Source organism: Thalassophryne amazonica, chromosome 16, assembly GCF_902500255.1.
Source record: "Thalassophryne amazonica chromosome 16, fThaAma1.1, whole genome shotgun sequence".
Classification (NCBI taxonomy): Eukaryota; Metazoa; Chordata; class Actinopteri; order Batrachoidiformes; family Batrachoididae; genus Thalassophryne; species Thalassophryne amazonica.
The window spans coordinates 42,583,009-42,607,315 of NC_047118.1; the positions used below are offsets into that span (position 1 = coordinate 42,583,009).

Here is a 24,307-nt window from a genome sequence, read left to right on the forward strand (position 1 = left end):
TGGCCTTCGACCCCATGCGGAGTACTCCTCCAAGGCATGTACCCACCAAATATGAAGTTTCTGCGAGCAATAGGTGCAAAGCTACGTTGCGGCGAAGGATTTGACAGTTGTGACCACTGGTGACCTTGAAAAGTAGGTCAAGGTCACCAGCCTTCGAACCCATTCAAAGTACTTCTCCAAAGCATGTACCCACCAAATATAAGTTTTTGCAAGCAATAGGTGCCGAGCTACGTTGCGGTGAACGAATTGCGGCTGGACGGACAGACAAACTGACCGAAGGACAGACGGACGGATAACCCGGACGCTATATGCCCCGCCTCACGGCGCATAAAAACATGTTATGGAAATATGAACTGCACAGTTAGTTAACTGACACCTTCTCAAAGAGTTCTGCTTTTTATTCCTCATTTTAAAAATGTCATTTATGCTTTGAATCTTAAGCTGTGCTCACAGATTCAGGCTGATGTGAGTTTAATCAGATCTGCCCCCCGCTCCCAAAATGAATTATTTGTTTGTGATTAAATGTAATTATTCTGATGGCAATCCTGTCAGATCTGATTCAGACCACAAAACAGGCCAAATCAACGAGCAATGAAAGACATCAGAGGGCTGGCGCAAACCTTGCACTAGAATATGTTTTTTTTTTTAACACCTATGGCTTCATTTTGTGACTTCACCACTTTTACAAATCAATCACAAATATTTTGCTCATCAAGTATAAACTTGAGACCATCTCTCTAGCCCCACTGGCTGCAGAGATAAAGCAGAAAATGTTTTTCACATCATGTTTTTGTTGACTTTGACCTCTGCCCAATCCTCTACAAAAGTTATTCATCTTGTGATATGTGCCAAAGTAATGTGTGTGTTGTCATTTCAGATGATCCCCATTTTGGGTCGGGGTCGCCCCAGTGGATACAGCCCAGATGCCCTTGTAACGCAACTTCAGTTTCACCTGGAGAAACACACACATAGCCGCAGGTGTTCTGAAGAGGTCTCCCATCCAAGCACTAACCTGCTTAGCTTCTGAGATCTGACGGGATCAGACTTAGACAGAGCAGACGGGCTTATCTGCCCAGGTAATATTCCCACCAAATTTGGCATAAATACAAACATCAAAACGAAAATCAGAGTGTGCATAAGTATGTGTCCCTTTAGTTTAAGAAGTAAATCATCACTTTTGTAGCCAGTTTTCCGTATACATGATAGGGGATGGATACATGAACATTTCCAAGACACTGAATATGGACTTCATTTACATCAAACATTAAGAAATATAAACAGTGTGGTACTGTGCTGTCAAAAGACAAATTAGGAATGAAAACGTCCTTTAATTATTATTTTTTTTTTAATGAAAGATAAGCAAGTGTCTGGCAGCAGCAGAGGATGTCAGTTTTAGACTGTCGGATGCTATACATCCCTCTTCCCATGTAGTACATCCAGTATGAGTTTTTGCACCAAAGGGAAAAGTTCTGGTCCTCCTCACTGTCACAGAGTCCCTCAGCACTCAGAAAGGAAAAGTCAGTCACAGGAGCCGTCCTTCCATCCATCCTTCCACCTTTCATCCACACGGGAGCAGTCGAACTGAGGCTTCCCGAGCCGGATGTTGACGTCGTTATGGAGCCGACAGAACCACTGAGAGAGCGCGTGGCGACTGCTGGTGTCTGGGCGATTGGTCATCAATCTGTGAACACGAACAAAAATGTTCACTCACATAAAAGATGATGAAGACTGCAGGTAATAGAAAAAAAAAAAAAATTGGCATATTTTCAATTGTGAATGCTTGAGCCCTTTTTGCTCCTTTTAAAAAGGTCATTTGAATATTTTCCATATATAAATGTTCTATTACACCTTTCAAAACTGAAAAATAGCATTAAAATATTGACGTTGTCACTGTGAAACAAAACTAACTTGATATTGTGTGAAAACTGTGACACCAGTTTGGGTCTGTACAGTATAAAACTCAATATGTTTCATTAACATCATGTAGTTCTGAAAGAACATTTTGGACTATTCGATGAAATAATAATTGGCATTCTGATCAGTGATTAACTCATTTTACTAGAGGAAAAAAAAATAACAAATGTCGACTGAAATATTTCCAAATATGACAATTTTGTTTGATTTGTTCAACCTTTCAACTTAATATTTTGTGTTACTAAAGTGTCAGTCGGTATTTGAACACACCACAATTAGAAGGGCAGATATTTGAAATGATTGTGTGTTTTATATTAAAGATACCAAATTTTGCAGCGACACTGCTTGACACATAACAATTAAAAAATAGATATCATGCCAAGCTAATTTTTTTTTTGGGGGGGGGGGTGGGTGGGGGTGGGGGGGGACGATGACTGTAAAACTTTAGTGTGAAATGTGACTGCAGAGTCATGAATAATGGTCCATTTCTTGCGCTAACATTTTCTGCTTTCAGACAAACCTCAGAGGTCAGATGTCCTGATAAGAGCTTGAAAAAAAGAGAACTTGGTGCACGAACTGAAACTGTGCTGAACCTGATCAGCACAGAATCATGTTTAAAAAAATACAAATGTGATGCAACCTTCAAAATGGTCTGCAGGATGCACACATGTAAGAGCAGATACAGAGAAATGATGAAACAAGCTGAAGCGAGCAGCCTGTATGTTACACCTCACAAAGCCCTGAGGTCTGACCTGCTCCTGAGGTCTTCTGCACATTCGTCACAGGGAAAGAACTTGGAGAAGAGGTTGACGAACTGCCCCATGTCTTGCTGCTGGCTGGAGGATGGTTGATCAGGGTAGTACGCTGCCATGGTGTGCAGGAGGGACCAGGTGTTACGCCCTAACTCTTCCCTGTCCAGTGGACACTCTGGTTCCTTCTGTACCACTGGTTCTTCAGCTCGGACCTCCTTCAGGGTCATACAGAGACAAGAATGATGATCTGTGAAATCACCCACTGAGGTGACTGGATGGAATGAAAACCTGCAGACTGGTGCCACTTCACATCACATGATGGGCCACTTATCGGTCAATATTAGTCTGTGGATGTTCCAGTTAGCCTTACTGCAGACAAACGTTGTGGTGACAGTAGGGCAATTCCATGAAACCATCACATCATTACTCTTTTCAATGGCCCTGGTGGGATCTACCCATACCAAAGATTTATTATTCTCAATAGGATGAAGAAATAAACCTTAATTCTCTGAGATGGCTAAGCCACAGAAAGTAGTAATGGACATGACAGTCTCATGGAACTGCTCAGTAAGAGCTCATTGACTAGAATAGAGGAGAGGCTTTCAACTCACTTCTATGGGCCTTTGTGACATCACGGTGTTAAAAGTGGTGAAATTAACAGATTTCAAGTGTACTTTATTAATAACAAGCAATGTTACATCCACATGGTACGTTTCAATACCAACGAGCCATAAAGAAAGTGCTACTCATGTTTAGCATGACTGCATATACTACTCGCGAACATATGCATAAACCGTGGTTAACATTTTCTTTACAATAGTCTGGATTCACAATACAGTGCACCCTAGTGGCCACTTGCGACAGGCATTGCTGGGGTGAACACTGTCATTAGCATGGGTTGCACAAGTGTTGGAGAGAAAAGATGTGCGACGAAGCTCTATAACTGGTGATACAAAATACAAAGCTTGAACTGTGCACAAATTCTCCAATCACAGCCACAGGAGCCTATAACTTATTCTAGGTTGTCTGGGTGTCTTGGTGGCTTTCCTCACTCTTCTCCTTCTTGCACAGTCAGGTTTTGAGAACTGTCTACTCCATGCAGATTTACCATAGAGTGTCATACCGTTTGTATTTCTTCATAATTGATGTAAATAAAGTCCAAGACATATTTGGTGGCAGTTTTACCATCAGAGAGCCTCGTCCACAGCTACCACAAAAGACTCCAAGCTGTCATTGATATTAAAGGGGGCAATACATGGTTTTAAGAACGGGGTATGTAAACTTTTGAATCAGGGTCATCTGGGTAGTTCTCTTGTCATTTTGATTTAAGAAAGTAAACACAGTTGTTTGACAATAAATGGCTTCACCCAACCAATAACCATGAGTGAAAAAGTTTTTTTGTGTTATCATTCATATTCGCTGAAAAATGGCCAAAAAAAAAAAAAAAAAAAATCTGCCCTAATATTCATCTGTATAATTTACACAACAATTATCTTGGGTCAAAAAGGTCCTCTCTGGAAGTACAGTAGATCATATCTGTAAACATCTGACAGGTCTGAAACTTTGGGCATTTAAGTACCCCAGTCACCAGTTACATATGGAGGAATAACTTGACCAAAGTAACCATCCATCCATCTTCTACTGCTTAGTCCAATCAAGGGTCGCGGGGGGCTGGAGCCTATCCCAGCAGTCACAGGGCGTGAGGCGGGGTACACCCAGGACAGGACGCCAGTCTGTCGCAGGGCCACAAACAGACAAACACAGACACACCCACACGCACACCTAAGGACAATTTCTAAAGATGCCAATCCACCTAACCCGCATGTCTTTGGATGTGGGAGGAAACCGGAGCACCCGGAGGAAACCCACGCAAACACGGGGAGAACATGCAAACTCCACACAGAAAGGCCCCGGGAATTGAACCCACATCCTTCTCGCTGTGAGGCAACAGTGCTAACCACTAAGCCAATGTGCCGCCCACCAAACTAACCACTTTGATTTTTTTTTTTTTTTTTTGTGCCTGTGATACATACTTGTGTACCCTGACTGTGAAACAGCCCAACTTTAAATCTTGGGGCTATTCTTCTGGCAGCTACTGTAATTGATGTTCTGTGACTCATCGTGTGTTGTTAGCTCCTTGTTAGTATAGTGGTAAGTATCCCTGCCTGCCATGCGGAAAACAGGAGTTCGATATCTCTAATGAAAGACTTTTTGTCTCTCTTCATATCAACCAACATTTCTTGTTTGTTATTCATTGGGGGGGGGGGGGGGGGGGGTTCACGTATCTCTGTAAGATTTGGGTTGTTTGGGCTATTAAAGTTAAGGTTAGGGTGAGGATGTCACATCACCGCCGTAATACCAACCCACCAACACATAGTTACAGTTAGCTTAACGATATCCATGGTACCACAGTAACAATATGTTTAATGTCCACACCAAAGTAAATCGTTAGAACCACCACAGTGTCCACAGAAATATGATTTAATAGGGCAGCGCAGTCTCATTTGAACCCCTGCGTGATATTGCGGGATTTGACCACTTCCGGGCACAGCCTACCATTGTGGAACATAAACACAGCATAACTTCTAATGGATAAATAGTCTACTATTTTCTTTTCAGCTGCAATCACAGAAGCAATCGTGAAAACTGTAGTTTTTTGTTTTTTCTAAAAGGAGACTGTGGTGCCCAATAAACACCCAAACCAAGGTTAGCCTGTTAGCTTAGGTGGTTGGACTCAAAGAGAGGGGCAAGTTCAGGCTTCTTTTGTCACACACTGAGCCACCCACACTACACCCCTTTATGCATTAATGAGTTAACTGTGAATCAGGGTGGCCTCTGCTACCAACATGGTGACTCCCAGACATGAACTTCATATTGGCTGTCCTGGTATCGCAGACCGAACGGCCCCCCCTAAAAATTGGTCTGCCTTGCCTTCTCTGCACATGCATCATTTGGGACCACAGCAGGGCATCTGAGACTGACTCTCTACACCCAAAGCGATAAAAGGGTATAATGTGATTATTAACCATCAGATGACAAAGTAAAACCTCTTACATCATTCTAAAGTCAGTTTTAAGCAGAAACAAGGCCGTTTTTAAGCAGAAAACAAGGTGATAATCGGTGAGCCGTTACTGACGCTCTGAAATGACATAGGCGCTGCAGCACATCAGAGTCTGACGTGCTGATGTGGTGCTCTGATTGCTTCCCTGTCTTTTATTATGAAATAACACTGAATTTATGTGGAAATGATTGTTGTACAAAAGCTTCAGATAGCCGTCGCTGAGCTAGATGATGACTGGAGTACAATTTTAAGCAGAAACAAGGTGATAATCAGTGAATCACTGGCGATGCTCAGAAATGACACTACTGAGCTCCAAAATGATGCATGCGCAGTGAAGGCAGGGAGGACCGATTTTTAGGTGGGAGGACCATTTGGTCGGCAACACTGGGTCTCTATAGAAAACCTATGGGTGACATCATGCAGGCTTTGTCCACTATATATACACAGTGTATGGTTTAATGTGGGCTTCTATTAGAAATCACTCATTTTTTTAACCAGCCTCAAGTGGCCATTCAAGAAACTGCAAGATTTTCCACTTCCGGGTGTGCTTGATTTCAGGTGGCTGGAGGTTGGGGTACGTTGCAGGTAAGTTTAACTCTCATTTTTGAAGTAAAGGAAGGGAGCATAGATCCCCTGTCACCAAAAAAGTACAAAAAAACAAAACAATACATAGTCACACACACAAAGGGAAACAAAACTGCGACTGATGACGGCATAATGTAACCAGCAACTTCACCACTAGGTGACACTAAATCCTACACACTGTAGCATTAAAGATGGGATAAACTTACCTGTGCCACCGCCTGCTTCTTCTGAGCCTTCATCCACGATTTAAAGTCCGTACAAACCCGACACGGCTTCTTCCCCACCTCTCCGCTCCGCTCCTGCTGCTTCCCGGAGTTCTCCTCGGGCTCCTTCCCGGTCACAGGCAAGGCGAAACCTTCAGACCCGGACGGGGTCCGTCCGGATGGCACAGCAGCCATGTTTTCTCTTTTGACTTGACGGGAAAAATAAAATAAAAACAAAACACACACACGTCACAAACGTCTTTTTGACGCAGGTAATATTTAACTAGCACATCACTAGTGATTTATTTTACAGTAATCACACGAAGAGGAAGTAAGCCAACATTCCTACCGGATATACGTTTTCTATCCCAATGTAGGGCAAAAGGTTTGGTTAAAACGCTTTTCCTTGTTTCCTCCGGACTCTTTATGTGGACGGAACTCTTTTTGTTCCGGTTGGTGATGTTGCATGCTGTGGATTTTATCCAGAATAAAAGTGTAAATGCCTTTAGTTTGATCACACCTTAATTGTTGACAGCGTTTGTTTTTTGCTTACACGCTCGTGTTAATTTATATGTTTTGGCTGCCTGCTTTTTGGACTGTTTTGTGACGTGTTTATTGCCGTCATTTAGCCGGTTAGCCTGTGGGCTAACAGAGCTAATGTCTGCAGCTCGGTGGAACTCTGACACGGTTTTTGTTTGACTTCTCTGTCTTCAGCAGAGTAGCTGCAGCTCATCTGAACGGCCACAATGGGAATCCTGGAGAAAATCGCCGAAATAGAAAAAGAGATTTCGAGGACACAGAAAAACAAAGGTAAGAGAGAGAGAGAGTCAGCAGCATAACCAATGTGTTAGCTTTTTTTTTTTTTTTTTTACTTTTACCAGCTGTGCAAACGTTATCAGCTAACAACTGGGAAAAACTTTGTGAAACCTGTTTTCTAGCCAGTGTACTTATTTATACAATTAACTCAGTCACACGGATACATCTATGGTGAAAAGTAAATGACATAATTAACTGATTAAATCAGATTATCTGATTTGCTTATTCATAACAGACATCTGAATGAGCCAATCAGATTGTGGCAGAGCAGGGAGAGATGAAAAACCTGCAGATTAGGTGGTCCTTGAGGACTGGTTTGGGAACTACTGGGTTAAGGTCGAGTTTTGGAGTATGTGTTCTTGCATCCTCCACACCACAGAACCACCCTGTGTCTTAGTTGGCATCCACCCAGGAAGATTGGCAACTAGTGGGTAGGGTTGGGTATCGGGAACCGTTTCTTTTGGAGAACCGTTAAGAAATGATTCGATCCACCGACATCGATAGCCTTTTTGCTTAGTGATTCCCTTATTGGTCCTTCAGCGTCGCTGTTATTTTTGAGGGTGTTTGTCACGAAAATGATCATTTCTCTACGTTGATTGACCCTGCACTGTGTTTGCAATTAACCACTTCTGCAGCGCTGCTCTACTTTGAAGCTTGAAGCAATGAAGCAGTGCTCCGACCCACTGTGTAGTTGGTTCTTTGCTTCGCTGCTTTTCAGAAGCAGCAAATCCGTTTCTTAACCCCTCTCAAAGCCATTACAATATGTCAATCGTGAGTCACTTTTGTGTGGATTAAAGTCTCTACCCAGGACTCCTGTCTTGTTGCAAGAAAGAAATGAGAATCGTCCTCTGTTCTGTTTGCACAGCTCCAAACGCTGCACTGCTCCCTGCCGAGTCAAGTTAGAAAGATATAGTCCGGTCGGAATTAATAACTTCAAAGCGAATCGCTGTTTAAATCAAATGACACCTCTGTCCAACCGTTGTAATAAGAACGATAAACTGCAATTGATCAAAATGTTTTTTTCCTCCCAAAATGAGATGTTCTGTGCAAATGTGCAGCTCAGAGGTATGGAGTGACATTCATGCCAAAATGTCTGAAAGGAAATGCTTTTGACAAAAACTGCAGATTTTTTTTTTTATTTCTGTTTATGTCCAGAGATCAAGGATCCACCATGTAGTGTTTATTTACAGGGCTGTGAAAACTCTGCGGATCTGAGGAATTCCACAGATTTCATCATGGGGGGGTGTTAGTGTTGTACTCTGTAATTGTGACCGTCACTGAGTTTTTAAAATGCCTATTGCAAAGCATTTCCTTCTTTTTTTTTTTTACAACATCGTGCAAGTTTTATAAGTCCGCGGACACTGATCTGTGTGTTACAGATACAAATCTATGTCCTCAGATCCGCGGACCTTCGCGGAGGAAAAATGCCACTCAAAGCGTAGCTGTTGCAACAGCTGTCGTAAAGCGTGACTGGTTGGTTGCTGCGGCAACGCTGTGTGGCTCCTGCAAGACGCTTAAGCTAAACGTAGTATGTGGACATCGCAGACTTTTAGAGCTCTCAAGTTTTCAAAAGAAGAATTTTGCAGCATGTCTGTGTCACAGAGCGACATCAGACAGGGAAGATGGCGAGAAAGATGGTTTAAAAAAGTTTGGTAAGGACAAGAATCCGTGGAATTGATGCTGGCTTCATGAACACATCTGAAAGATAAACAGAAAAAATGAACTGTGCCATCAAGAAACACGGTAAGATTTTTTTCTCTCTGGAAAATAAACATTGTGCTGTTCAAACAGGATTTTAGACAAGATTATGTGACTTTTTTATTATTAATCTAGACTTCATTTCATTGGAAAAAAGACATTGTGGCTTTGAATGGATTTACATGAATTTACACAAGAATGTAAATGAGTTTTTATTAATGTAGACTTTTTTCATGGGAAAAAGACACTGTGGATTTACAAGAATTTGCACAACAATGTGACTTTTTTACTATAGGGTTTGTTATTGATATTTTACCCTGATTTTCAAAATATTCTACATGCTTTAGCTGTGATTTTTGAAATGCTTTAACTTTTCTTTTCAGTCTCCAGGTCCTACTTCCACATCATATTCTGTTATTTCAACATTATCATTGACAGTTCAAATGAAAGGTTGAGTCTAGGGTCATTTAAATATGCACTTCTTTTGAGATTTTTTTTTCTTCCATGGGATGCTAAAAATGTATCATTAAATACAAAATTAGATTGGTTTCTGGTGCCCAGCGGGCCCTAAACCTCGGCTTGACCCCCTGCAAATTTTCCTCTGATTTCACAATTTTTATTTCACAGCCCTGTATTTATGTCCAGAGATCAAGGATCCACCATGTAGATTTTATGGAAGTCCAGAGATCAAGGATCCAGTGACCATTTTCATATTTACTTACTTAAGGCTCAATAAAATGTTGTTGACATAGAAAACCTGTAAAGCCTACTTTTAATAAACAGAAAATTCACAAGAGGTATCGATAAGGGAATCGATAAGGAATTGGATCGCTAAGCGGAATTGATAATGGCATCAATATCAATAATATCTTATCAATACCCATTCCTACTGGAGGGTGATGTGGGGGTGCTTCAGCTGACTGCAGTAGTCTGCCTTGAATAGGATAGGAAGACATTCTTCTGTGTTTGAACTGGAAGGAATTCATGCACTCTTGTTTTGTTTCATATTAGCATTAAAATTTCTTAAAGTCCGGCAGCTTGGGGTGTTGGGCATCCAGTAGATTTCCAGGGTGTCCCGCAAAACAGCCTGGACAACAAAATATAATGCTTTGCAAAAATCAGCAAAGGCTGCAAATAATTATTTTCAGTATCCACGCATGCATTCAGCGAGTACTCACAGTGATAGGATGCAGTTGACAGTTGTCTTCTTGGATACAAGGTTAAAGTGCTCTGAGGCCTCATGTTCAAAGCGTGCATATGCACAAAAACCTGGCATACACCCGTCTCCACATCCATGTGCAGATGTATCAAAAGTGACTTGAGCGTGGAAATATGCGGTGCATCATGTAAAAATCCTGGCTGGCATACGCATTTTTCTACAGCTATTGTGCCGTCTCTGACATGTACAGGTGATGCTGGGAACTTTTTTTTTTGCCAGCTTGCACTCAACCGAGACGGACGCACTTTTCTCTTCTCCCTCCCTCCTTATCTTTCCTGCTTTTGTGGCGTGTTGTCTGTGAGGCTGCAGCTTTGCTCTTCTGGAAACGACAAAAATGGATCTGTTAAAGTGGTCTCTGAACGCAATTGACACTATTTTTTCTACAAGACCTTCGGGAGCGGAGGACCCGACCTGTCCTGCTGGGACGCATGTGATGGGTTACGTGATGGACTTGTGGAGGAGATGGCAGGTCATGTGCCTTTACATGCTTTCTGTGGAGGACGTTGAAGATGTGTACATATTCGGCTTGGTGGTGACCGGCTTTCTGATGTGTGGTGCGGGCACTCTGCTGGTTTACCGGAAAATCAAAGTGGAAGCAGCTTTGATTGGTCGTTCCAAGCTGCCCTATATGATTGATTCGATTGGGAAGGCAGTGGCTGCGCAGTCGGCGGGGGTTAACCGCACGTTGGATGACATCTCGAGGAAGATTGCAGCCCTGGAAACCCGCTATGACCGTCTGTGAAGACCACATTCTACATTTCAGATGCATTGAGAGCCACTCTGTTCTCAGAACTGTGGAATCTTTCAGGCGTCTGTTAATCTGGCTATTCATTTGGCTTCCCCAGATACAGCTGCACTTCAAGGTCGCTGTGATAAGAAACCTCCTCAGAAGATCAACACCTAAGCCTCGCTCCCTGGTCTTCCCCCCTCCCCTCAGCTTCTCCAGCTCTGACGTGAACTGTGAACTGTCCAGGACTTTCTCAGCCTGCGCAGGGCTGTTCCCTTCCCCCCCCAGACTGTCAGACAAGGCCGTTGACGGCGCCCAACTGGCTGCCTTCCGGAGTGTTCTGATAAACTGGTCCTTTCAAATCTCGGTTGTTGTCCTGTGTCCTTGTTTTGTCTCTGTGATTATTGTTTTTTGTGCTGATGGGATTTTTTTTTTTTCCTCATTGCCGCTGTGTAATGCAGCGGCTATGAGGGTTTTTTTTTTTTCTTCTCCTTTTCCCTCGTGTTTTGCTTTCATATATATGTTTTATGTACCGGGCCGGCCTATGTGTTGTGTGTTATGTGTGTTGTTTGTTATGGGTCGGTGTTGGTTTGCTCAGCCCTGCTGTTGACCAAGGCAGGGATGTACATCTGGAGCTGGTCCCCGGGCGCCTAATGGCGACCTCTGCTCCTACTGGCAAATAGGATGGGTTAAATGCAGTAGCCACATTTCATTGTGCAGGAAAGTTCTTCTGTTCTGTGCATATGACAATAAAATTTCCTTGATTCCTTGATTGATTCATCAGAGTGATGTGCACATCAGAGACACACTGATGAACATTTAATGCATCCACGTGTTTGCAGTTATATGGATGGATAGTAGAGAAGCTTGAATCTTCGACTGGACTGGGTCGCTTGACGCGAGGACGTTTCACTTCAAATCACAGAAGCTTCCTCAGCTAAAATTCTTGCTCTGGTAGTCTGACTTCTGTCTTGATTCTTGTAGAGAAGAATAAACAGAAGCCACAAAAGCTGGAGTTTTAAACCTAACCAGACCCCTCCTACCGAGAGGCAGACTGCTATAGGCTAGTGACTAAACAGCTACTGTTTAGTCACTAGCCTATAGCAGTCTTGTCGAGAAGAACGACAAGAGTCAAGACAGAAGTCAGACTACCAGAGCAAGAATTTTAGCTGAGGAAGCTTCTGCGATTTGAAGCGAAACGTCCTCGCATCAAGCAACCCAGTCCAGTCGAAGATTCAAGCTTCTCTACTATGGAAACCACCTGGACAACTGAGAGCCTACACAGAAATATATGGATGGATATAAAGCACGCACAAAGTGATGCATAAAATGACACTAACAGTGGCATTGTTAGAGGACCTTGCAAATGGTGCAATCTGACGTGAGTGTGTATTCAGGGAACATGAGGATTTACTTCCAAATGATGATAATGGCTCTGCAGCCGATTTCAATTACCAAGGTCACTGTGACGAGGTGCGCACAGAACTGCGGTTGGCTCAGAGCGCAATACGGTGAGGAGCCAGGCAGTTGTCTGTGCACACAGGTGCTGACCACGTTGGGCTTCCTGGCCTCAGGGGCATTCCAGCGTGAGCCGGCTGATCGGTCAGGCATGTGTCAGTCAACCTTGTGCCGAGCCACCAGCTGTGTGGAACGCAATCATCCAAATGTTGTCCAGGTACATTCCATCATTACAGCGCATTTTGCAGCGAGAGCCGGTTTCCTGAATGTAATCAGAGCTATTGACTGCACACATTTTGCTATGAAGGTGCCATCACATGATGAATTTGTTTCTGTTTATAGGAAACATTTTCATTCCATCAGTGTTCAAATCATATGTGGTGCGCATCAGCAGCTGGCACGGCGAGCCATGGGGGGCTGCTTGTGTTTAGTTTATTTGTGTTATTGTTCCCAATGAAAACCAGTGTGGACACATTCAAATATTCAGCATTCATTCAAATATCTTTTTGTTATTATTAATAATGTCTTTTTTAATTTTTGCTTGATGGTGAGCTGCAGAGCTTCTTAACAGCCTTCCTGGGTTCAATATTTGTCAATAAACACGTATAAATTGTGAATGTCACACTGTCAGCAGAGGCATGCCTCACCTTTTTAACGTCAGTGTGTGCGCTGTTCTGCATGTCGGCCTCACACACTCATGCTCTCATTAACATTTTTCCACTTTCATGATTAATCTGTTCAACAGCGTACTGAACAAACTGTCCATGTGTGTCTCTGTCATTTCCAGTCATCTGTAGTATAATTTCTTTCCTGTGTTCATGTTGTCTGATGTGACGTGGGGAATCCCTGCTCCAAGGGCCTATTTATATGAAATTGCATATTTAAATAGGGTGTGGCCAGGGAGGAGTTTGGTTCCACCCTCAATTTCACATTCAGTGGTTTGCAGTCGTATTTCCTCTGTTCATGTGCAATGCGAGAGAGAGAGCGAAAGGGAGAGAGATTAAATGTTTAATTTTTCAAGATTGTCAGATTGGATTTATCTTGTGTGTGCTTCCTTGTCATTTATTGGCAGTGTCAGATAAATCTGCAGAAAAACCATTGCAGGGACTGAAAAAGTGCCATGACTGTTGTCCTCTTCAGACAACTTATGTTTTTTGTCTTCTTGGTGTTCTGTGAGTCCAACTCTGGATTATACCATTAATGAAAAAAGGACAAAACTGTGGTGAGTCCACAATGAACTTAATATGTACATATATTAAAACATTCCACATGATGTGTTTCAGGTAAGTGCTGTTAGGCACACGGCAGTGGGGAAAAAACAAAACAAGCATGCATAATCCAAACTGAATGTGCATGTACAGTAATGTGTAAAAAGGATTTATTTAATATTTAGCTTGTTTTTTCTTTCATGGGAACAAGTTTTTAGTTGGTGCTACAGGTTGTCATCATAACAGTAATATGGGCGCAGATTACTTGTCTGACATGACGCATCTTTCCAGTGACAGTCGAGCTGTATGTCGGTTTGTGCTGAATTGACACTAGAGCTTTCAGAAGCTCAGAATGAACCATAAGCCACAGGAAAAGTATAACACAAAGTTCTCTTCCATGACCTCCGCTCAAATGGAACACGCACAAAACTTTCTGACGAACTCCACGGACATCAGCTAGCAAGGAGCTTTTGTGCTTTGTAACAGCACTTTTTTAAATCATCTTTATTCATAAAACTCACGACACACAGCCCCAATCATTGCGTGCTTGTTGGCTGTGAAATTGAAATCATATTTCTCTCTTTTTTTTTTTTTTTTTTTCTCCGAGTTCACATCCAAACTCACGTCACCTCGGTCATGTTACAGTAGATGATGATCTGCAGTTGCACTGCGATCATTGCCGGCCTGTCAGGTGGCCATGGGGTGCTCTGTGAGGTGTTCTTGCGTGGCTTGTGTCATATTTGTGTGTCTTTCGGGTTTGGTGACTCTCCTGCGGAAATCAGGTGCAGCTTCATACTTGACTGCGATCGTAATGATCATGCTGGTTTGTAAGAGTATACTGAGCGGAACTTCTAATGTCCTGGCGGCATCTGAGCTCCTCTTTGGTGTCATACAGTGATCAACATGATTTCATGGCTGCACAAGGACTGCTGGACAGACCCCATCCCTGAGTAAAGGAGGTTTTAGGAGTTACTTAATGTTTATGGCTTTTTTGTTCTTTTTTCCAAACAAAGACATTGTTTTTGCACAGATGCATAGGAGGTCCCTAAATTGAGCAAAAATAATTAAATGAACAATTCTTTAACTGTTTATTCTTTTTTTTCTCTTTGCTTTCAGCCACCGAATATCATCTAGGTTTGTTAAAGGCCAAGTTAGCCAAATATCGAGCTCAGTTACTGGAACCCTCCAAGTCAGCGGGGGCCAAAGGCGAGGGCTTTGATGTCATGAAATCAGGGGATGCTCGTGTTGCTCTTATCGGTTTCCCCTCCGTGGGTAAGGTGTGTCAGCACAGGTGTTCTTGTTTTTTGTGTGTGTGTGTGTGTGTGTGTGTGTGTGTGTGTGTGTGTGTGTGTGTGTGTGTGTGTGTGTGTGTGTGTGTGGATAGAAAAATCTTAAATACCTTTCATTTACACTTTTTCTGAATCTAAGTGGACTAAATTGTCAGGAAAAGTGTGAATAAGTCCTCTTAAATTAGAGCACAATATGGGCTGATGCCATCAAAGCTTTCACTAAATCTCTTATATCCAACAGTCCACCTTTCTTAGTTTGATGACATCAACAGCAAGTGAAGCTGCTTCCTACGAATTCACCACCCTTACATGCATACCTGGTGTCATCGAGGTACACATCTTTTCATACCTACAAGTGGAATTCAACTTGTATCAGAATATCATGTTCATTGTGTAATTTTCTTATATTTTCTTCAGTATAAAGGGGCAAACATCCAGTTGTTAGATTTGCCAGGAATCATTGAGGGTGCAGCCCAAGGTATGCTCTGATTTCCCCACCCGAATATATTTACTGAAAAGAAATTGAACATGTGATGGAGAGTTCTTCCGTGGCTGATTGAATCATGGTGTTTATGAAAATTTATAATGGTAAATTGAATAATTTTTCATAATTTTGACAAAAAATGTATTGACTAGGAAAAGCAATTTATTTAAATATTTATTTTTAAGGTAAGGGTCGAGGTCGGCAGGTCATCGCTGTTGCTAGGACTGCAGATGTTGTCATCATGATGTTGGATGCCAACAAAGGAGATGTTCAGAGGTGTTTGTAATTTCTGTGTTTGTGTGAATTGTTTTGCGGAGGCTTGACTGACGTGATATATTTTTGTGTCCACAAATTCTTGCCTGTAATTTTTTCTAAATGGATTTTCTAGGGCACTTCTCGAAAAAGAGTTGGAATCTGTGGGAATCAGACTGAACAGGAGAAGACCTAACATTTATTTCAAGGTGTGTTTTCTGTTTTCTATTAAGTTGGAATTTGGATTGCAAGGACATTTCTGGAAACATTTAGTTACACTATTTATTTATTTAACCAGGTTAGTCCCATTGAGATCAAGATCTCTTTTGCAAGGGAGACCTGGACAATTATAAAGTTTCCAATTCACCTAACCTGCATGTCTTCCGGAGGAAACCCACGCAAACATGAGGAGAACATGCAAACTCCACACAGAAAGGCCACAGATGGGACTCAAACCCATGGCCTTCTTGCTGTGAGGCAACAGTGCTAACCACTAAGCCACCGTGCATTATCACTTTGAGCAGATGGGATGAGTTCATCAGTGAAATCACCTGCTGGAGTCAGTGGCTGCAAAGAAAACCTGCACCCTCTTGGCCCTTCCTGGAATACTTTGTACACCACTGGTTTAACCGATTCATAATGTTAAAATTGGGCCATTGACCTGTTAATAATACATTTAGTTTGATCCAGAGATTTGTGTATTGTTTACTTTAAAGCAGAATTCTGATTTGTATTAGTGAATTTTTACATCTCTATTAAAACACATGTATCCATCAGATCATAATTGCTTTCCTGTAAATTATATATATGGGCCTTCACATGTATGCAGTCATTTTATTTGGATTCCATTCTGTTTGGAGTCTTTCTTGTAACCACAGCCCGGTGCTAGACTGAAAGTCAACAAGACCCAACAACATGGTCCTTTACTGTTTAGTATTGCATAGAAAATTTATGTCCAGCTTATTAGTCTCAGAGATGAATGCTGTAATTATGACCTTTGTTTCTCCCTGTAGCAAAAGAAAAGTGGCGGCCTATCCTACAACTCCACAGTTCCTCTCACTCACTGCTCAGAGAAGCTGGTGCAGCTCATCCTTCACGAATACAGTATCCTACTATCTGTCAGGCTCAGAAGAGGACGTTTATCACTGCAGATTCACCAGAAACACTGTTTATGTCCCTTTTCCTGTGAATACCTTTCACCATGACCAGAGGATCCTTGGTTCCTACTAGTTGTGTTGGTTATCATATGAGAACATTTTTAAATGTAAGGTGAAGATGTTTAATTTTATTTTGTACTGACAAAGTCACTGAACATCAATCATGTTTTTATTTTTAATGAACTCATGGCCCACCTGCAGTGCCTTTATGGCCCACCAAGGGGTCCATGGCCATTACTAAAGTGTCTTTCACACTATAATGCATTGAGGGAATGTATGAGTAACATATTTGAAATTTTGAAATCCGTTCATGTTTTGTTCTGTGAAAGTCTTTTTCTCATTTGTTAATTGCGTTTCTTGTCAGCTGATGTACAGCGAATCCATCGGAAAGTTTTGTGAATGCTCAAAACTTTGAGCGGACATCAGATGGAGAGCTTTTCCAGTAGTTGCACGTTTGTTTACATTTTGTTGTGTCCTTGTTTGTTACTTCTACGATACTCCTGTGTTCATACCCTGTGGATATCCAATGGCTCAGACTGGGCTTCTGATTGGCCAAAGTTCTGGTGCTGGTGTGAGTTCAGCACGAGGGGAAAGCAGCAACATGCAGCGTAGCTGTTCATTTAACCAATGTCAAGTATAACTGAAGAAAAAGAGCGTGGCTGTGTTTATTTTTTTTTTTTTTATCTGGACATTAGAGTGCACCTGGCAGATTTTCTTGGTCAGAAGGTGCCACAGAGAAAGAAGGTTGTTTGCTGTCCTCACTGTTGCAGCCACACTGAACGCCAGAACATTGGAGAAGACACTATCATCACACGAATGCAGTGAGGAAGTATTGCGTCATGATCCCGAGGAAGCCGGATTCCAGCCACATTTGCGTTTAGACCTCTGGGAATACCGCTGAAATCAGGCTCCCCCAGCGCACATATATGTGCCGGGAAAATCGCTCTGCTGAATGCGGCTCTTTGTGTTGCCAGTGAAAATGTGATGTCATCTATTTATCAGACTCCAAAATCCACCGAAGACTGACAGCTCAAGCAATATTTGCCACCGGACAAATTATTTCAATCTGTAACTAATCAGTTTTCTCAGTTCATTATAGTGTGGCGACACCATTTGGGTAATCACTGCTCTTCCAGTTTGTTTTTGTCTTGTTTCTCTTTCCTTGTTTTGTGGACGTATTGACTCGTTGCAGTGACTGGATGAACTCTTTAACCCTCCTCCTCAGAAATCTTTAATGCAGAAGTTCTGTTCCGGGAGGACAGCACGCCTGACGAGTTCATAGACGTCATTGTCGGAAACAGAGTTTACATGCCGTGTCTATATGTATGTTAGTAATTGTACACAATAAAACTGTTGTATTTCCAAAATAATTGTGTAGATGTTAGACAGGAGACTGGGCTGTTTATAACATAATCACCAATTTTCTAAGACCCCAGATTTGTTTTTCAAAACATTGAATGATTAAAAAAAAAAATCAGATTTTTGAATTGAAAACCGTGAAATCCTTGAAATTGTGCTTTAACATTTATGGAGTGTTTTGTTTCTCTGAAACCTGCTGTGATTATTTTCATTATTGATTATTGTTGATTGATTGTGTAGCTGTTCAGATGCTTTCTTTTTTATTTATTTTATTTCTGCAGTCTGTGGTTTAAAGCCCAACAGCATTCAGTTTAAGCAAAACGGGAAAGAAGCAGCTTCTCGCATTATTCTCAATTAGCATTTTACTTGATAAATGTTTCAAATGGTTATAAAATTGCCAAAAAGGTTTTCAGTTACTTTTCTGTCACACAGGATTAAGCTTTGTTTTTGCTCTATAATGCCATTTCCCTCATTGTTTGTGTGGTTTACAGGTATACAATAAAGTGGATCAAATTTCCATCGAGGAGGTTGACCGTCTGGCTCGCACACCCAACAGTGTTGTCATCAGGTCCAGTGTTTTTGTGTTTGTGTGTCAGTATTTTGTGGTGGAAGCTTTTTCTGTTTGAAATGTATGACTTTTTTTTCTGTCTCAGTTGTGGGATGAAGCTAAACCTGGATTACCTTCTGGAGAAACTTTGGGAATACCTGGCTCTCATTTGCATTTATACGAAGAAACGAGGAGGTACACGCCATCAATCTGCCACGTGCACACAAACACAACTAGTACAATAAATTTGTTTGTTTTCACATTAGAGCGCCCAGACTTCAGTGATGCTATCATTATGAGAAGAGGAGCATCTGTAGAACATGTGGTTAGTGAAACACGTGACCACATAATACTGATGATGATGATTTTATCGTCTTTTTAACGTAATTATTTGGGATGCGCTAGTTGATATTTCAAATTAGTATCTGTCTGATGTGTCAAACATTACTGGATCATATATTAAAAATTAAAATCTGATGTTAGTCTTCCATTGCACATCGGAATGTAATGTTTTACTTTAGGGGAGTAAAATGTGTGTTTCACAGTTTATGTTAATGTTTTATTAGATGGCTAGGTTAACAAAGTGCAACCAGACAAATGTATCGGCAGATTACTTGCTTCAAGGCAGAGATAGCCATATCAGCAGATGCTGAAGGTTCTAGTATTTGTCATGAAAAAGTGGTATCACGCCATCCCTAGTAATTTCACCATATGAGTTAGTACTCTGTACGCTGGTTTGATGTTTATAAAGTAACGTTTCACCCACAGTGCCATCGAATCCACAGAACCTTAGCCAGCCAGTTCAAGTACGCCCTGGTTTGGGTGAGTAAACTTAAACGCTTGGCAGCATTGACCTTCAGAAATCTAGTCTATTATCTAGTACTCCAGATATCTGGACACACTATTCACCATCATGTGTGACACAAGTAGCACACTGCAAAAATATACAAAGTTGTTCTGTAGACAATCTTGGAGTTCTTTTTCTTGCTGCTCAGAAAAACATATCTCCTGATGTGGAAGTTAAAAGCAAAATCAGTATTGTAATATTTTATAGTGTGTTAAACACACTGGTCAGTACATGCTATAGATTTGGGGTCACAAATCAGGATGTGTTTTGTTAGTGGGGGGAAAATGGAAGTTGCATGTCAGCTAACGGTGTCTCACAGGATCTAGCTTTTGCTGTTAAAACAAATTAATACAGTATTTGTATGTGGTTATTCAGTCTAAAATGCGTGTCTAAATGTAGGTGCAAGAACAAAGCTGTTTTCTGTAATGTTGGTTATCTGTACAATAATTATTAAGGCCCAGAGCTGTGTCTGTTATGTTGGTCTGCCCAGTGACAAACTCAGAAACTAGTTTTTCTTTTGTTTTTTTAAGCAACATAATTACCTGAAGTTGTGCAATAAGATTATTCTATATTGTTTAAAAAAATTTTATGGAGGCTAAAGTTAGTCTGCATTGTGTTATGTGACATTGAGTTTTCAAGACACATGAATGATTAAATCCATTGTGAATCACTGCTTTAAGGTGCTCCCCTTGCTCAGGTACTCAGCCACCACAAGTTTTATTTATTTCTATATATATCTATATATATATATATATATATATATATATACATACATACATACATACACACAGTTGAGCTCAAACGTTTACATACCCTGGCGGATTTTTTTTTTAATTTTTTTTTTTTTACCATTTTTCAGAGAATATGAATGATAACACAAAAACTTTTTTTTTTTCCACTTTGCACTTAGTGCACTTAGCTTCATAGTGGAGTAGAGCAGAGAAGGATTTTCTTTCACCAAAACAGTTCAAATCCAGGCTTGCTTCTCAGATGTACCTTCTGGCATTTTGTAGCTAAACTTTCAGGTCATCTTTTTAAGAAAATCCTCTTCTATACCACTTCATCATGAAGATGTATAACTGGTGATACAAAATACAAAGCTTGCACTGTGCACAATTTCTCCAGTCACAGCCACGTAAGCCTATAACTTCTTCTGGGTTTTCTGGGTGTCTTGGTGGCTTTCCTCACTCTTCTACTTCTTGCACAGTCACTCAGTTTTTGAGAACTGTCTACTCCATGCAGATTTACCATAGAGTGCCATATTGTTTGTATTTCTTTGTAATTGATGTAAATAAAGTCCGAAACACATTCAGTGGCAGCTTTACCATCAGAGAGCCTCGTCCACAAACTACCACAAAAGACTCCAAGCTGTCATTGATGTTAAAGGGGGCAATACATGTTATTAAGGACAGGGGTATGTAAACCTTTGATCAGGGTCATTTGGGTAGTTTGTGTTGTCATTATGATTTAAAAAGAGTAAACCTGGTTGTTTGACAATTAATGGCTTCACCCAACCACTAACCGTGAGTGGGGAAAAAAAAAAGTTTTTGTGTTATCATTCATATTCTCTGAAAAATGGCCAAAAAAAAACAGGACCCGGTGGTAGCTATCACGCCGCTGTAGCCTGCGCCGGGCCTGGTGGTAGCTGTCTCGCTGCTGTAGCTTGCGCTGGGCTTGGTGGTAACTTTAGACGGGTGGCCAGCTCCAGGAAGGGTCCTGGTGGAGCCGAACTTCTTCCATTTATGGATGATGGAGGCCACTACACACATTGGTATTTTCAAAGCAGCAGAAATGTTCTTTGTGCTTCCCCAGATTTGTGCCTCTAGACAATCCTGTCTTGGAGGTCTACACAGAATTCTTTTGACTTCATGCGTAGTTTGTGCTTTGACATGCACTCTCAACTGTGGGACCTCATATGTAGACAGATATGTGCCTTTCCAAATCATGTCCAATAAATGGTAAATGGACTGCATTTATGTAGCGCTTTTCCAACTGCATCAGACGCTCAAAGCGCTTTACAATCATGCCTCACATTCACCCCAATGTCAGGGTGCTGCCATACAAGGCGCTCACTACACACCGGGAGCAATATTGGATTAAAGGCCTTGCCCAAGGGCCCTTAGTGATTTTCCAGTCAGGTGCAGATTTGAACCCATGGACTGGACTCAAGCCCAACACCTTAACCACAAGACCATCACCTCTCCTAAAGGTATCCAATCATTTGATACTATAGATCACAATTGTTGGATAATCCAATCAATTAAATTTACCCCAGGTGGACTCCAGTTGCACTTTAGAAACATCTCAAGGATGATCACTGGAAACTTGATGTACCTGAGCTCAATTCTGAGTTTCATGGCAATGGTTGTGAATACTTATGTAATTGCGGCTCCTTGGTGTTTTATTTTTAATTAATTTGCAAAAAAAACAACCTTTTTAGTCATTATGGGGTATTGTGTGTAGCATTTTGAGGAATAATGATGTGTTTTTACACATCAAATACTTTCTGGATGCATATATATATAGACTGCATTTATATAGCCCTTTTCCATCAGCATCAGACGCTCAAAGCACTTTGCAATAATGCCTCACATTCATCCTGATGTCAGGGTGCTGCCATACAAGGTGCTCACTACACACCGGGAGCAACTAGGGGATTAAGGACCTTTCCCAATAAATAAATTGTGTATATATATATATATGGACCTTGGAAAATGGAATATATTTCTCAGTATTTATCCACAATTGTCCCCAGGAAAGATTGATTCAGCAGATTATAGCCATTTTTTTGGCCATGATCATACTATAGAGTTTATTTTGTTTATCAACTTGTACTTTATATAAATACTACAGAAACCTACTAAAATAGTTCACTATTGGTATTTGAGAGATTTTATATGCTTCACCAGTTAATACATTTTCCAAAGTATAGATTCAGAACTATTTTGTTTTGGAGAATTTTAGCTCGATTAGAGTGAATTTATTGAAGGGGGTTAATTTTACCTTGTTGAACTAGATACATTAATAAATTGTGATGAAAGTTGCCCAGCATTTAACTGCTTTCCATGGTTGGTTTTAGCATATATGTCACAAAAACCTGGTTGCAACAGTTGGCATCAGCCATTAGCATTTAATGTAGCCCATCAGTCTGGTGTGTGGATGTAAGCAGTGTTAAAGTTCACATCCGGAAGCTAGAAAGTGTTAAATCATCTCCTCCTGCTTCCTCTTCTTCGCCGTCTTCATATAGAGAGACAGAATTATTCAGATACAGATGGTTGTTGAGGAAAATCTCATTTTCAGACTCCACTAACAATTCTGAGCATTGCTCCAGCTGTTACATGGTGTATTTTGTGTCATGACTGTTTACATTATAGCAAACACGCTTCATGGCATGACTGTTGCTGTGTTCCCTCAGGTTGCTAAGCTACATTATAGTTCATTTTACTTCTATATTTCAACCTTTGAAAGGTAATCTGAGCCTCTGCTGGAGATCACCCTCTCGTGAATATCTTGCTTTTTTGTGTTTTAAATTTTAACTTAATTACACTTTAATATAGTTTAGGTATTTATACTTATTGTGTGTTAATGTAGCATTTGAAGCTGATGCGACTGCAGTTTGGTTGTGCATGCACAATGACAAAGTTTTGAACTGAACGGTGCTGTCTCTTTGCCTTTCAGGGAACCAGTACCAAATACAGCCCTCAGCGGGTTGGACTAGCACACATCATGGAGCACGAGGATGTCATCCAGATTATTAAAAAGTAAAACTTGTGATCGGATGGCGATAGAAGGGAAGGAACCACAACTGCGAGGGAGGCGTGGAGCTAAAATAAATCATTGTACACTAAATGTACAGCAAATTTAAAACAGTCATACTTCATATTTTGTACACAAAAGTTAACAAAAAAATCCCCCTGCAAATACATTCAGAGACATACCAGGAACTGATCTTTTACCTTTTGATTTAAAAAAAGAAAAAAGATACTGTAAGAAAATAAAGTTCCTAAATGTTTCAACATGTTCCCTTGTTGTGTTTTTTGTTGTTGTTGTTCCTTTATTGCTGTCAGTTGCACATTTATAGAAGAGATGTGATCACTATAAGATGCCTTGTGTGAAGCCAAAAGCTTAATTTTACTATTTTGCAAGAATAAATGACAGTGTAGAGTAGTTGCGTTGACTAAATTGTGAAGATGTTCATTGCTCTGTGATTGAAAATGGGGTGCTGTTGTGTAGTTATGTTTTCCACACATCTGTCAACAGGATTACTCAAACTCATGAAACCTTTTGGAGTGGGGTGGGGGTGGGGGGCTGTTATACTGTGATGTAGATCCCAGTAACTGGGTTCTATTTTACTTTTGTCAACATTAGTGTTTTCCTGCACAGTCAAAGGGTTAATAAATGGACTACATTTCTGTAATTGCTTATCCATTTGACGCAGAGGCTCAAAGTGCTTTGCAGTGATGCACACTGACGTTACCATGCTGCCACGCACACTAGGAGTTACTTGGAGATTAAGGACCTTGCTGAAGGGCACCCGAGTGATTTGCTTGGCGTGATGTGGAACAGAGGATCTTTTGGTCACAACAACCCTGCTGCTTTAACATCCAGGGCACCACCTCCTTAAGTCAATATATAGCCTGTAAAATAAGCATTGAACATGTCACTATTTTTCTCAGTAAATATATTTCGAAAGGTGCTATTGATGTGAAATTCTCACCAGATATTGGTAAC

General features: G+C 41.1%; 2 protein-coding genes across 3 annotated transcripts; one reads left to right on the forward strand and one right to left on the reverse strand.

Moving 5' to 3' along the window:
• Positions 1-1,342: 1,342 nt before the first annotated feature.
• Positions 1,343-6,910, reverse strand: gfer (growth factor, augmenter of liver regeneration (ERV1 homolog, S. cerevisiae)). Its single transcript, XM_034190330.1, has 4 exons — positions 6,865-6,910; positions 6,519-6,724; positions 2,667-2,881; positions 1,343-1,681 (listed from the first exon to the last, which is right to left on the reverse strand). The coding sequence occupies exons 2-4, from the start codon at positions 6,708-6,710 to the stop codon at positions 1,519-1,521; spliced, it is 570 nt and encodes a 189-aa protein (XP_034046221.1). The 5' UTR covers positions 6,711-6,724; positions 6,865-6,910; the 3' UTR covers positions 1,343-1,518.
• Positions 6,911-6,919: 9 nt separating this feature from the next.
• On the forward strand, positions 6,920-23,594 carry drg2 (developmentally regulated GTP binding protein 2). 2 transcript variants are annotated; one of them, XM_034190331.1, is made up of 14 exons: positions 6,920-7,010; positions 7,233-7,325; positions 14,758-14,918; positions 15,172-15,261; positions 15,348-15,408; positions 15,600-15,690; positions 15,803-15,875; positions 16,680-16,770; positions 18,049-18,146; positions 18,674-18,750; positions 18,836-18,924; positions 18,996-19,054; positions 19,498-19,551; positions 23,255-23,594. In XM_034190331.1, exons 2-14 carry the CDS (start codon positions 7,262-7,264, stop codon positions 23,339-23,341), a joined length of 1,095 nt encoding a protein of 364 aa, XP_034046222.1. In that variant the 5' UTR covers positions 6,920-7,010; positions 7,233-7,261; the 3' UTR covers positions 23,342-23,594. The 2 variants fall into 2 exon arrangements, with proteins under 2 accessions (XP_034046222.1, XP_034046223.1); XM_034190332.1 differs by having other exon boundaries at positions 6,955-7,010; positions 7,230-7,325.
• Positions 23,595-24,307: the final 713 nt, after the last annotated feature.